Source organism: Taudactylus pleione, unplaced genomic scaffold (genome assembly GCF_031769625.1).
Source record: "Taudactylus pleione unplaced genomic scaffold, aTauple2 ptg000659l, whole genome shotgun sequence".
Classification (NCBI taxonomy): Eukaryota; Metazoa; Chordata; class Amphibia; order Anura; family Myobatrachidae; genus Taudactylus; species Taudactylus pleione.
The window spans coordinates 2,966,283-2,981,279 of NW_028285061.1; the positions used below are offsets into that span (position 1 = coordinate 2,966,283).

Here is a 14,997-nt window from a genome sequence, read left to right on the forward strand (position 1 = left end):
ATCAGTATCTATGTCCTCTAATCATTTCAGTTAGTCCCCTGGATTGGCACCAAATTTAATTCTGAATCTATGGGTTCATAATGAGAACAGTCGTATAACATCACCATTCACATTTGTATGTGAAGATTCCATAGCGATAATGTCACTTATTCTTTGAAAGAGAAGAAGCAGGCAGATTGTATTGTGCATAGCAAAGTGCTGCTAATTTAGTTTTGAGTATTCTGGGACGGACTTAATGTCTTTAAGACGTAGGCTAAAAGGATAGCAAAATAGAGTACATTTCTAATATACATTATAGACCCACGGCACCATGTAATGACTAGTATAAAATTTATTCTAGTGCTTTATTGTCCTGTTCATCATCTTATCATTTTCCACTTTAGGATCTGAGTGACTGTTGTGTTCTTCACCTCCTTGAAGTCTGTAAATAGAAAGTGATTGTCCGTGTCAGCCTTATCTCAAATATGTTTACATCTTAATAACATCCTGGAACTTTTCCATATGTTTCTGACTGTTACAATTGCTTCTTCTGTAAAAATGCTTTCATCGTATGTTTTTTGTTTTTTAATAACAAATAGTCTAGTTAAAGATTGCTACTAAATGTTTTACCATTATCATTTTGGCCAGGTAAGAGCCTGCATTAATATGCACCATTCAAGATGAAAGCATCATCCACTTGCTGCAATACATTTACAGAAGTGTCCACATAAATATTACTATTAAACAGCCCTTTTAGTCACACCGTGGCGTGTTTCAGTAGTACAGAACATCTATTCGAACAACTTTTTGCCTTCAAATGTGTTATATTTGCGATGCGAATACGACACAAGCAGCTTCTGCTGATTAAAATGATATGCGGTATGTGTGCGACTGGGGGTGTATCTGCATGCAAAATGCAACGTGTCAGTGGCTGTGACTGTGGCATATCCTTTTAAACAGCAGAAGCTGCTTGTGCATCCTGTTGACTTTGCTTTACAAATAAGAAGCATTTGAAGGTAAAAAGTAACACGAAAAGACTCTTGGCAATACATAGTTACACGGCGCTCATGAGTTATGTTTAATGCGACTTGTAGCTCGTGGAGGTAAGATGTATGTGGACACATCTGTATTATCTCGCTACATGCCACAAAATAGTTCATTCAATATACAGTTAGGGCAAGAATGATAGGTAGAGCACCATACAAGGCAAAATTATGCTATAAAATAGCATGGGGCACATATTCTGCCGAAAGTTTACATCTGCACCATATAAAACTCCCCAATCACAGCCAGAGATTGAGAGGCAAGACCGTAAGTCAGCAGGACTGAATGTTCCCTAAAAACAAAAATGTGGAGGAGTTTTGTAGACAGAGGATATATAGATATATCTATTTGTGTGTAATGTTTAAAGTTCACTATTTAACCACTGACAATTTTTTTCACCAATACCGCTCAGAATTATGTATTTTCGATTAGTTTGAGAAGTAGATTTTAAAATATATTTAAATATTACCTTTTTAAAATAAATATACCTAGGGGTATTTTGCACCCATGTCCATAGTCCCCCATTGTAATATCACTTCCCACCCCCATCAGAAATTGCCCCACCCCAGTGGTAAGATTCCCACCTTTATGAACCCCCTCCCCCTAGTGGTAAACTATCTCTGTGGCAGAGCCTCCACTCTCACCCGAGTGTCAATGGGCTCACCCCCCCCCCCCCCATGTGCCACTATGTATATGTACATTTTGTTTTCAACAATACAGGACTGATATTCAGTCCTCCCCCTGCTGCGGCTGATCTCTGCACACATCTCAGCATATTTGTGCTTGGAGGGGAATTATGTCCTTGCACTTTTACTTTAGGCATGTGCCCCAAAGTGCCTTTGCACAGCATTCTTGGGCACAATTTCGGAAGTGATGCAGGAGGAGGAAACGTGCAGAATGGATTTCCTCCATTTAGCAATGGCCAGTGGTTGGGTGTCCATCAATGGTTCCATCAATGGTTCCATCAGTGATTACCATCGAAGGCACAAAAAACCATCTATGGTGAACCATTTGCGCCTCTGGATGGCCTTCTCTGCCAATGGAACGGTCGGCCAATCAGAAACTAGGGTGGTGCTTAATGGGTGTTACTTAACGACCAAACACTGCACGATTTATAAACTATTTTTAAACGATTGAATGATAACAACGTCGTTCTCATTCAATTGCCTGCTAAAATCGTGTAGTGGATGCCCCCCTTAATGCTGCCCATCCACTAGACGATTAAGTTGATAGATAAATAGTTTGCAAAAATGTCTAAAACGACCAGCGATGCACGTACCCGCTGGTCGTTTAGACATCTATCATCGTGCAAACATGCTGGTCAACCTGTTGCCAGATGATTGATTGAGCCTGCACTGAACGACTGCTAGTCCAGTGTAGGCTTATCAGAGACATGGAAACGACTGCACGTTTACAATGTCGTAATCGTGCTGTTGTTTCTATGGTCTGCTAGTGGATGGGCACCTTAAGTCTTACAATTCATTTATCAGTTTTAGAGAATTACCTTGCAATTTCACCATACTGATTGTTTTCATATATCCAAAAAAGATCGTATCCAAAAAACAAACAATTTCCTGTTTTTACTTTCACACAACGTGTGTACACCAGTGAAGAAATGTATAATTACTGCACACATACACAATGTAATTAGATGAGCTGGAATAATTGTTTGTATATTGGAATCCTCTACAGCCTGTACAGCTTTGATTGGATTTGATTTCATGACTCCTGCAAACAGAACGATTTCAATTAAAAGCAGTCTAATTATAATCCCTTGTAATGTGTGGGTATATGAAACATGTATTGTAACTTGTAACCATTTGCAGAATATTTTGCACTAAAGGTTTTTTTTTTCTTTCTATTTTTCTCTTTTCTCCCATCCTTTAAAGCAGAAAGTGACTGATAGCAGTGGACTACACATGACCATTGAGGAGAGGAAACAACAGATTACTGTCCGAGAAGAGGCCTGGAAGTGTAAGGGTATCGGAGCTTTCAATGATTCCACTCAGTTCACTGTGGCCGGGCGCATGGTTAAAAAAGGTTTGTGTCTTGCATTAGTGTCATACTGCATGAGTGTTCATGTACTGGGAATGCAGTTGGATTCTTCCCACTGTGTGTCAATAGCTTGACCTTTAAAACAGATTGATTTAAGCATTCGGTGTCGGCACAGTCACTCCATCAATCTGCTATGGAGACTGATGTTAACCATAGCTTGTCCTTTAAAATAGTATTTTACAGATGTAGTAAAATACATATATCCTCCGTGCAACTACAAGTCACGTTACACATAACGCATGAGTCGTGTGACTTTTTACCTTCAAATGCGTCTTATTCACACAATAGCATCTGCTGATTAGAATGATATGCGGCATTCCTATATTCTGTGTGCGACGCCGGGTGCATCTGCATGCAAAATGCTACAGTGTCAGCGGCTGTGACACTGTAATGTAGCATTTCACATGCACATACAGCCGTAGTTGCAGACAGAATATAGGAATGCCACTCTGTGCCACCAAGTCACGCCACGGCATGGTGCGACTAGAAGGGCTGTTTAACGTGCAAGGAGGCTAGATGTAGGAGCACACATCTGTAAATATTAGGTGTTGGCACAGTCACTCCATCAATCTGATATATAAAGACTGACGTTGACCACTTGATGCGATATTGAGCAGTCGGCCACATACCGCCAGATGTGTGTTCAAAATTACTGTAATGCCTGGCATGTTGGGAATGGAAGATAACTGCTATTGACCTGTGTGGTCGGTTAACTACCAGGCTCCTTTAACTCTGTGGACTGGCCACTTTGCTCAACTACTGAATGGCCCACAGTTGGTTGAATGGACAGTAATCCTGTTGCTTTGCTCTCTGGCTGATCTTCAGGATCACAACATGTCCAGAAAGTTTCACTTAGTGTATCTGTTTTCTCGCAGAAAGTGAAATAATAGAATTCTCTTTCTCATGCTGTATTTCCATTTAACTTACTGTAGAAGTAGGTAACCTGCTGAGTGCCAGCGAATGTCTCTGTATCCTGAAACACCCTGCCTTCTTACTGGCAGAACAACTTAAGAGTATTGCAGATTACAAGTTACTGCAGGCCTGAGTACATTTGTAGGATTCCTTTACGCGGTATAAGTTTATCGACACTAGAATGTTGACATGGTCTGAATGTCGACATGTAGCGAATGCCATAATTTAGACATAATGGTGTAGATGTACTAAGCCTTGGAGAGAGAAAGTGGATGGAGATAAAGTACCAACTAATCGGCTCCTAACTGTCATTTTTAAACACAGCCTGTAACATGACTGTTAGGAGTTGATCGATTGGTACTTTATATCTCTCCACTTTATATCTCTCTGCATCTCCCCCGAATGTTGACAGCCAGAATGTCAACATCTGATTTTAGTGTTAGGGATAGGTTAGGGTTCGGCTGTAGTTAGGGATAGGGCTAGGCTCAGACTAAAAGGGAACAAAATCCTATTGATGACATGCTTACTGTCATCATTCACAATGTTGCCATGTTATGGTGGGTACACACTGGGCGATATTACTGAGCGACTGCACGATTACGACATCGTAATCGTGCACAAATCGTGCACTTTTATGTCGGAAACGACCAGCGATGCGCACTACCGCTGGTCGTTTCCGACATTGTCCATCGCCTGAACATGCAGCATAATCTGACGATAACGACAGATTGGTATGTTCAGAAATGATGGACAGTGCCTGCACTGAATGACTGATCGTTCAGTGCAGACACTACAGGGGATCAGGAACGACTGTACGATTACGATGTCGTAATCGTACTGTCTTTCCTGATCGCCTAGTGTGTACGCACCTTAAGTGTCGACATTCTGAATGTTGACAAAATGTACACCTCCCCTTTACTCGTCTTTCGCATCAGCTGTTAGAAAATTTGTACAGGAAATATGTTTTGGCACATGCACATTTCTATTCTGAAATATCTAGTCACTTAGATGGTTATGTGGATGAATTGTCACCAGCAAAATATATATATATATATTTATATATATATATATATATATAATTTCACTGTAATAGAATCTGCCAAAAACCACTGTATTTCTTCTCTTGTAGGCTTGGCCTCACCTACAGCTATAACACCTGTAGCCTCACCACTGGCTCTTAAACTGAAATCCACAAATCTTGTTACCAAGCCTGCTGAGGGTATGTATGCCTTGGAACCTGAATTAAGTCTTGTTGTACTTAATGCCAACAAAGCAGCCACGTGAGAAATTAATCTATAAATTCAGTAGCAACCAAGAACTGCATTGAATTTATTTGTATTACGTTACCTTACTACCACATTGTTAACACGAATGAAGAAATGCTTTTGCTGTAGTGTTTATTTTTTGTGCTTTGTTTCTTTTTTTTGGAGGGGGAGTTGTAGCATGGGTATGCAGTCGGGAAGCAGGCGGACCTAATCCCGACAGCCGGCTCCCCGACTGCTTAATCCCAGCAAGGCACTAATGACCGGTGTCCAAATCCCGACGCCTCTCATTAGACCTACGGCGAGAGCCCGACACCCGGCTTACCGATCGAAGGTGAGCCGGGCGCAGACAGCCGTGGGTGGGGTGGGGGGAGGGTTTGGTTTAGGGCTTCCGGGGGGGACTTAGGGTTAGGCACCCCCCGGGAGGTTAGGTTTAGGCTAGGGGAAGAGGAGGTTAGGGTTAGGTACCCCCTGAGGGGAGGTTAGGATTAGGCACCCCCGGCGGACTTAGGTTTAGGCTGCGGGGAAGGGGGGGTTAGGGTTAGACACCCCTAAGGGAGGGTTAGGGGGGTAGAATTAGGTTAGTTAGTACTTACCTTAGGACGATCGGGATTTCCTCCTGTGGCGGGCAGCTGTTGTTGGGATTTGAACTGCCGGCGGTAAATCATACTGATTCCGTAGTGTGTGTGTGTATGTATATATATATATGTGTGTGTGTGTGTGTGTATATATATACATATATATATATGTGTGTGTGTGTGTGTGTGTGTATATATATGTATATATATATATATATATATGTGTGTGTGTGTGTATATATATGTATATATATATATATATGTGTGTGTGTGTGTGTGTATATATGTGTGTGTGTGTGTATATATATATATATATGTGTGTGTGTGTATATATATATATATATATATGTAAAAGGTATATAATTTTTAGTACATTTACATGTTTTTGGTCACTTGAATATCTACTCATTGCAAGCTGGATTAAGCTGTACTACCAAGATGACCTCAAAACTAGAGGTCATGTGAATTGCAAGCAAATAAGTGCATTTAAATCCTGATGAACCGATACATGTAGTGCTTTCCTTATGTTGTACATTTGAATCTGAATTATTAGCTATCCAAAACACGTGAGTGCCGGGTAGCCAATATGATGCAGTTTTTGAGATCTGACCATAACCGAGTAAAACCAAACAACTCATCTTTAGTTGTCACGCAAGTTTAAGCCTTTGATCTTTCTATGTCCAGCTTAATAGGTAATGATCTTGGCTTTATGTTTTGCATACAACAATGCAACAATCTCATTTTGCATAATGCAACAATCTCAGGCCTAGCTCCCCCTTTAGCTCAGAGTAGATATTCATCTTTGGTTTGTGATATTCAAGACCACATGGTAGAATGCAGTTGAGCTCATTTGTTTACGGTGTATGCAAGTCTCTGGAATTTGGCTAAGTCTATTTTTGGTAGAATTGGAGAAGGCAGTTTATTCTCCTTTACACCCTCAACATGAATGTGATCTTACTATACCAGTTTATGAAGAATATTTTTTTTATGGATTATTTCAATCCTTTATAATTGTCTTAAATACAACTACAGGTTGAGTCTCCCATATCCAAATATTCCGAAAGACGGAATAATTTTGGCATGACTGAGATAATGCAACCTGGGTAATACATAGATAGAAAGTACAAATGGAAACTTACCTTCTTTGTATGACCGTTTTCACACTTAAAATAGGGTGTTTATTTCTTACATGGATAAAAAGTAATTAAATGAGCAATGCAACCTACATTTTGAGTTATAACAGAATGGGTAGGATGTCTCCATTTTTCATGAGTTACTATTTTCTGCTTACTAGAGATTGAAGCCAAGCCTGATATGCCTTTGGAATCTGATAGAAAGTTGGATAAGCTAGAATCATTCTTGGGAAAACTGCACAATAAAGGTACAGTAAGTGTAATACTTAGGATTTATGAAATATAATATGTAAATGCTAATAATGGAGCTTATAGTCAGTTAATATGTTACGTTAATATGGCATTACATCACCATCTGCTTTAACAACGGCTCGGATTTTCTGAGGCATGCTATCTATAGGACTCTGGATCACATTCATATCACATTGCTCCCATTCCATGACCAAGTGGTCCTTCAATGCAGCCAAGCTATACGGCTGAAAATTCGTAATCCATGCAGTTCGCGACAAAGTTTTCGTTCTGGTACTGTTTGGCTGGGTCCGGCATTGTGCTGTCGGAGCAGTTTCTGACGCACTTGGAACCAATTGGTGGTTGCTAGGCGCCCTAAATGCCTGCGATCCCGATTTGTCATGACTGATTTTCGGCCACTCTTCCCCTTCCGAAGTTCTTGGTGTCCATGCTTTTTCCAGTGTAGATGGATACTGGGCCTGATTCAGAGCCACTCGCAAAAAGCGAGTGCTCGCTCTGAATCAGGGCGGGCGCTTGTTTAAGTTGCGGCCTACTGGCCGCTCGCATAGCTGTGGGTGACCACCCACAGCTTATGCGAGCGGCCAGGTGATGGTCAAGACCATCGCGACCATTGGGCTTGCGATGAGACCCTTACGGTAGGGTCTCGAGGCCGCAAGCCCCAGTGGACTTCATGCTCTAATAGAGCAGGAAGTCCACCTACTGACAATCGATTGTGATTACAGCAATGCGAGTATCCTGAGGATGCTCCGGGGAGCTGTAAGGGCAGCAGTGTGACCGTCTGAACCGTCCTAAGGACGCTACATGTGGCACTGCTGCATAGATTCTGGCTGCAGGGTGCCATTCTAGGCACCCTGCTGGCCAGATAAGGCTAGGATAAAAAAGCTCCGAGTGCCAGACCAAATGATTCCGTGGGCCTTATACAGCCCCAGCGCCTGAGGTTCCCCATCCCTGATCTACACGCATGTTCACATCCCGCTTTGTTGAACTTAAGGTGCTTCTCCATTAGGCGATTAAACGGGCCGATTGAACGATAACGATATCGTTCAATCGCTTGTTAATCGCCCTCAAATCGTTCACAAATTGGCCAGGTAAATGTCAAAAACAACCAGCGATGCGCGTGCCTGCTGGTCGTTTTTTGCCATCTATCATCGCCAGTACATGCTGGTCAACATGACTATCGCGTCAGGTTCAGCATGTACGGGGGTGATGGATGTGCCTACAACTGAACGACTGAACGTTCAGTGTAGGCACATCAGACATAGAAACGACAGCACAAATACAATGTCGTAATCGTGCTCTCGTTTCTATGTCTATTAGTGGATGCGCACCATTTATACCACCTCGTCTTTCCGTATTCCATATTATTTTGTCCGGTGTATTTATATGAACATAGACAGAGGATAACAAAGTGGATAATTATGTTAAAAAATAAACAAGGTTACACATAGAAATTTTACTTTTTTTTTATTGCATGTGTACATTAGTGTACTTTTCTATTGCATAACATTGGACATATTGTTTGTTCTCTGCATATCAAGGTTTCGAAGGTTTTCAGCTTTTTACTTTAGTTTATTTCCATTATATTTGAATTTTGCCAAGTCTGGAATGCGATCTGACACAAAGCTTTGATCTGGTGCTCTGCCTTATTTGTCCTTTACTTCTATATGACTAATTTACGAAAGCCTCTTTTCATATGTAATTATTTGTTGTTTTCTGGGCAGTTGGAGGTCTGCAGGACACCACTCTAGCCGTTACCAGTAAATCTGTGAAAGAAGTTATGAAGCTCGATGACGATGAGACATTTTCCAGGTTCTACCGGCCGCTAGAGTTCACAGCCAGGCCTGATCTATTTGACTTTGATGAAGACTTTGATATTTTATTTAACTCTGAAGAACCAAAGTGAGTGTACCCAATTATCAAACCTGAGGGAAGCGTTTTGGACAATTTGATGATCCGAATCTTATTATTTTATGTTTAACCCACATATATACGACCCATTCTCAAAAGTTTAAACTAAACAAACTGAATTGAATCACTAATATGCATGTTTATTTTAAGCTGTTGTGACCTAAAATGACATTATATTGGTTATTTTAGTCCCTTGAAGTGATAACTACCCAAGTCACAGAAAACCTATTGTATTTTCTTCTTCAGGGTCCATAGGGATCCACAGGTATACCATGGGGGGGGATAATGTGGTTGGAGTGATCAAGGCATCAAACAGTTAAGTTTTCGGCTCCCAGGATGCTCCAGGTCCTCCTCCACATATATCCCGCCCCTGGACACAGGCATTCCATTTTTTGTTTGGTGCAGCAGGATTCAGAAACACCTTTAAAACAGGGGGACTGCTTAGGCAGTCCCAAGCTCAAATTTTATGTTTTACTTCTATTGCAATGCTTTAGAGTTAGCAGTGCTAAGCGTCTTAATAGACGCCTACGCTGCGACTCAGCCTACCTCCGCCGAGCAGCAACACCACTAACAGGTCTGGTGATTTTGGTGGGTCATGCAGAGCTTGCTAGCGGCGACGCCGGGGCCCAGACTGCAAACTGATGCACGGAGAGGTCAGGTAAGGCAATTCCTCATTTATGGGGATTTGCTCATGGCAGTCCTTGCTTCCAACGCTGGAGACGCACCAGAAGCCTCTGTAGTGAGGTAGGCTCTCCCCCGGCAACTCCTCCCCCGTCCCAGACGCAGATCCATCAAAGGTTTTCCCATGTTTGAGTCGCTCCTCATGTATATGAGACACTCAAAGTCCACTATCAGTGCTCTGCTGAAGCGGTTTGGTCTCAGGAGGTTTTGGGTCATTCTCCCTGTATACCTCTCCCCTGGGTCAGGTATATAGTGCTCTATATCCTACCAAGTTTGAGTAGTTAATTCAGGATCCATTGCAACTAATTTACATACTGTATGCATTGTATGTGACTTTTGCTAGCTGCTGTGTTGATACTGCCTTTTATTTCTGATTGTCAGTTATAACTATCACTGTTTTGTCTCTTCATCCTTCATTACAGGTGAGTGGGGGGTTTTCCTTTTGTACTTCACATTTACTAGTTATTTGTGTAATTCTGTCACATTACACTGCATTATTACACCTTTTATAATTGATATGTCAAAAGGTAAAGGGGAAACAGGAGGTTGAGGCCCCTGTGCTGGTTTCATGTAAATCCTGTTTGGCGAGCTTGTCGCCTCAGGACTTTATAACAGACAGCACACAAACCATCCTGTATAAAGAACCACCTCACCAGTCCGTTCTACCAGTCCCTGTACAGGAGCCATCTTGGGTGTCCTCCTCGTCTCAGATGACGACGCAGTTAGTGGATAGTTTGGCTACTCCCACGCTGCCTCCTTTAATGGGACACCCACAGCAGTTTCAGCATGCTATGTTTGCCTCCCCAATACATTCTTCCTGGATGGATGTTTATACCCCTTAGGTCAGAATATGCCTGTCAGCTGTGGCGAACAGACCCGTAGTCACTAAGGCGCCTAAACGGACGTCATCTTTTTATCAGTTTGCTTAGCCTGTAGATTCAGACTCATCAGAGGAATCCGATGATGCGCCAAGTTCTTCTTCAGGTTCTATCTCAGGGAAGAGGACCATCCTTCTACAGTGGATGTCCATTCTTTGGTGAGGGCGGTCAAATCAATCCTAAATATACAGGATGATGAGCCAGCTCCTAGACAGAAGGCTCCAGTGTTTAAACACCAGAAGGTGATATAAGCTGAGTTTCCTAAATCTGAGCAGCTCAATGAACTTATGAAAGAGGCATGGGGTAACCCGGATAAACTGTTCCATGTTGCGAAAAGATTAGCATCTTTGTATCCTTTCCCAGCTACTGAATGTATTAAGTGGTAAATCCCTCCTACTATGGATGCTCATATGACCCATTTAGGCAGGAGTGCTACGTTGCCTATTCTGTCAGCATCTTCTCTTCAAGGTCCTACAGATTGAAAATACTGCTTTAAGACATGTTTACATTTTTCTATGTCTGAAACTGTTACTCGACCAGCTATGGTTGGGGCTCTGGTATCCAAGGCTGTTGAAGAATGGATGGGGGAATTGGAAGATACTCTACCAAATGCTACTAGAGAACAGCTGACCTATATCTCCCACATACGGGAACCGGCCTCCTATTTGGGAGAAGCTGCAGTAGATGCTGGGCTCCTAGCTTCTAAAGCATCGGCAATCTCAGTTGTGGCTCGTAGAGCCCTTTGGTTAAGGTCCTGAAAAGCAGATACGGGGAAAAAGAAGGATCTGGAATCCTTACCTTTTTGGAAATATACTTTTTGGAGCAGAATTAGATAAGATAGTGGCTACTCTGACATCTTCAAAATCTGCAGGTATACCATCAACATCTACATTAAAGTCTAGGTAGTCTACATTTTGGTTCTTTCGTCCTCAGGGACGAGGAAAAGGACAGTCTTCCTCCAGGCCGTCTAGTTCTCACAGAACCACCAAGCAGCAAACTAAGAGGTCCTGGCTGGCCAGATGTCTATCTTCTAAGGCGGATGGCAAACCCTCTTCCTGGGGGATCCCAGGTTGGGAGGCCTACTTCAATTTGCGGACTACTGGCATCAAATCACAACAGACGCCTGGGTCAGAGAAGTGGTTTCTCATGGGTATGCCCTCACTTTCCGGAGGCATCCTCCCCAGAAGTTTTTTTGCACAACTAATCCCCCCCCCTCCCCTCCTCCCTCATCAGATTCTATCGTGGAGTTTGCCCTCCAGGAGGCCATTTATTCCCTGCTGCGGGCTGGGGTGATAATCCCGGTTCCTGTAGTTTAACAAAGAAGGGGTTATTATTCCAATCTATTTTTGGTTCAGAAACCAAATGGGTCTCATCGCCCTATTCTAATTCTGAAAACCCTAAACAAGTTTATTCATGTACCCAAGTTCCGTATGGAGACTCTACGATCAATTACTTTGGCAATGGAACCTGGGGATTTTATGGCTTCCCTGGACATTCAGGATGCGTATCTGCATGTACAGTACCTATTATGCCATCCCACCAACAATTTCTACGTTTTTTTGTCCTGCAACATTATTTCCAATTTCAGGCACTGCCCTTTGGTCTATCAATGGCCCCTCGGGTGTTCACCAAAATAATGGTGGTTATGACAGCCTACCTCAGGCGTCAGGGAATCAGAATACTACCATACCTGGACAACCTTGTGATATTGGCACAATCTTCAGCTGACCATTGCCTGTCTACAGACGGACGGCTGGATCATCATTTGGAAAAAATCCTCTTTCTCTAGTACAGCGGATGGTACATCTGAGGGCACTTCTGGATTCTCAGGCACAAAGAATGTTTCTGCCAAAGGACAAGATTGTGGCCCTATCATTGCGAGTTCGCAAATTGCCAAGCAATCGAAGGGATCCATTCTATCAGCGATGCAGGTCTTGGGGTTGTATTTGATGTAGTATGTTTTTCTTTGATGCTAATGGTGCATATCCACTAGGCGATATTCATGAGCGATTGAACGATAACGACATCATTATCGTTCAATCGCTCATTAATCGTGCACTATAATGTCGGAAACAACCAGCGATCCGCACTCCCGCTGGTCGTTTCCGACATCAATCATCGCCTGAACATGGTCAATTTGGCGATAACGACAGATTGACCATGTCCAGGGATGAGGGAGTGTGCCTACACTGAACGACATATCGTTCAGTGTAGGCACTGCACAATACAATTGACTATATCGTTCAGTCTTTTCATTGTTGCCTAGTGGATGTGCCCCTTAAGATTCATTTAAAATACAAATGAGGGGGAAAACAATTAGTCATTGGAGCTTGCATTCTATACATTAATATTTTATTCCTCAAAGAATAGCTGTGCCTATTATTTCTGGAAGACTTTTATTCTTCTTTATCTGTATCCCATATGGAAATAAACTACTATAGACAGTAAATGTATTTTTGAGTAATCCACATTGTCCTTGTTCCAGTCATTTCTCATTCCCAGCTCACAGCAGTGAAAAGTAGCACCATATAAATTGTTTACATTAATATTCTTGCTAGTGTAATATTACCCCATTGCGTCTCTGCAGTCTTGTTTTCTCAGCCGTCTTCCCATGCTACTCTGACCCATGTGTATCGTATTGCAGCACCTTCATGTAAAGATGGATTAATGTACACGTCTTTAGCGTCATCTCTCATTCCACCCCTGTGGCTACCATCAGATATGTATGCAGCCCGAGGCATGCTCTAATACAGAGGTTCTCAAACTCTGTCCTCAGGACCCCAAACAGTGCATGTTTTTCAGGTCTCTTCACAGAAACATAAGTGAAATAATTAGCTCCACCTGTGGATCTTATAAAATGTCAGTGAGTAATGAGTACACCTGTGCACCTGCTAGGTGACCTGGAAAATGTGAACTGTGTGGGGACCTGAGAACACCGTTTGAGAACCACTGCACTAATATATTCCTTTCTAGACAAGACAAAGGCTGCACAATACTAAGAATACTATGGAGAACTAGGGTGGCCACTTATCAGGATTATTTGATAAAGCAGTTGAAGAATAAGTAGGGTGCAGGCTTAGTGTAGTGCATTTACAGCGGGTAGCCTCATGTAGTGTGAGGTGTAACTTGAGAAATGTCTTGCAGGAATACTCTGTGAAAATGGCATAGTTAAAATCGGACTCTTCTGAAAGCTCTCCAATTCCTCATGTACAACTGTTAGAGGCCTTTTTTTTTTCTTTGTGACTTTTTTAATACATGTATATTTATTATTCATATTATTTCTTTTGATTCAAGGTAAAATCGCTATGGTCCAGAATAAAATATATATATTTTTTCCCGGTCGACCTAAAGCTATCGCTGGTGAGGTTAGATTGACACTTCTGGATTTGCTCCCAACAGTATGGCAGCACTGCCAGTAATTGCATGGCGCTATTTCTGGCCAAGCCAATAGGAATCTATGATCTCGGGACCATGCCCATGCTGGGGAAAGTGACGCTGCCATATTGGTCCTCTGTTATTTCATGGTTAAGCAGCTGCCTGTCTTACAACAGTGGTCTGGAGGGAAAACGTTCTTTAAAACATATAGATCAATCTCTGTCATTGTTCCAGGGAGAGCATATTTTTTGGAGTTTTTTTTTTTCACTTTGCCTGTTGCAAAGTTATCTATTATATAACAGGCTTGAATGTCATACTAGCAGTTGTGCAGTGAGATCTGGAGGGAGGCCCCCTTATATTTCTCAATGTCTGCTCGACGCCCGAACACTACCTCTCTTTTCCCCCCAGCTCTGGTTGGATGCGCAGGACTGTCCCCTTCTGTCAGCACTGTGAGTCCTCCCACATCTCCAACCCTCATTAGAGATATGAGAGAGACGGCAGGCGGACTGACAAATGCGAGATACAGACAGATTGGGGTGGGGGGACAGGAGACACAGAGGTGAGACAACAGACAGGAGTGGAAGACGGGAGGGGGGGGGAGGGTAACCTGCAAAGCCGGGCACGATAGCTAGCGAATGACTGATCAAAAAGTCTAGTTATCAGAGAGCTTTAATTTATTGGCTTGTACTCTCGTGCAGCTTTTACAGCACTCAGTGGTTTCTGACAATCTCCTGTGTTTTTCATCAAGGTCTTCAAATCATCCACGATTTTTTTATTTTTTACCACCGTAACTGTTTGACCTAGATAATGCACATTTGGTGAGAATACCACTGGGAGGTCAGAAAGATTGTTTATTGAAATTTGGAGAAGGGATATTAAATACTAATGCAGTAAATAAAAAAAAAACAAAAACATATGAAAGGTGTAACTCTCCATTAACTAG

At 42.3% G+C, this 14,997-nt stretch overlaps 1 protein-coding gene across 1 annotated transcript in view; it reads left to right on the forward strand.

Annotated features, from left to right (window-relative positions):
* The window catches only part of SVIL (supervillin), a 275,366-nt gene that overhangs the window by 206,592 nt on the left and 53,777 nt on the right, over positions 1 to 14,997 (forward strand). Inside the window, exons 21-24 of the mRNA XM_088455534.1 lie at positions 2,913 to 3,063; positions 5,120 to 5,209; positions 7,125 to 7,211; positions 8,934 to 9,111. Of these exons, the coding sequence (XP_088311660.1) occupies positions 2,913 to 3,063; positions 5,120 to 5,209; positions 7,125 to 7,211; positions 8,934 to 9,111 (506 nt within the window). The remainder of the gene's footprint in view (positions 1 to 2,912; positions 3,064 to 5,119; positions 5,210 to 7,124; positions 7,212 to 8,933; positions 9,112 to 14,997) is intronic.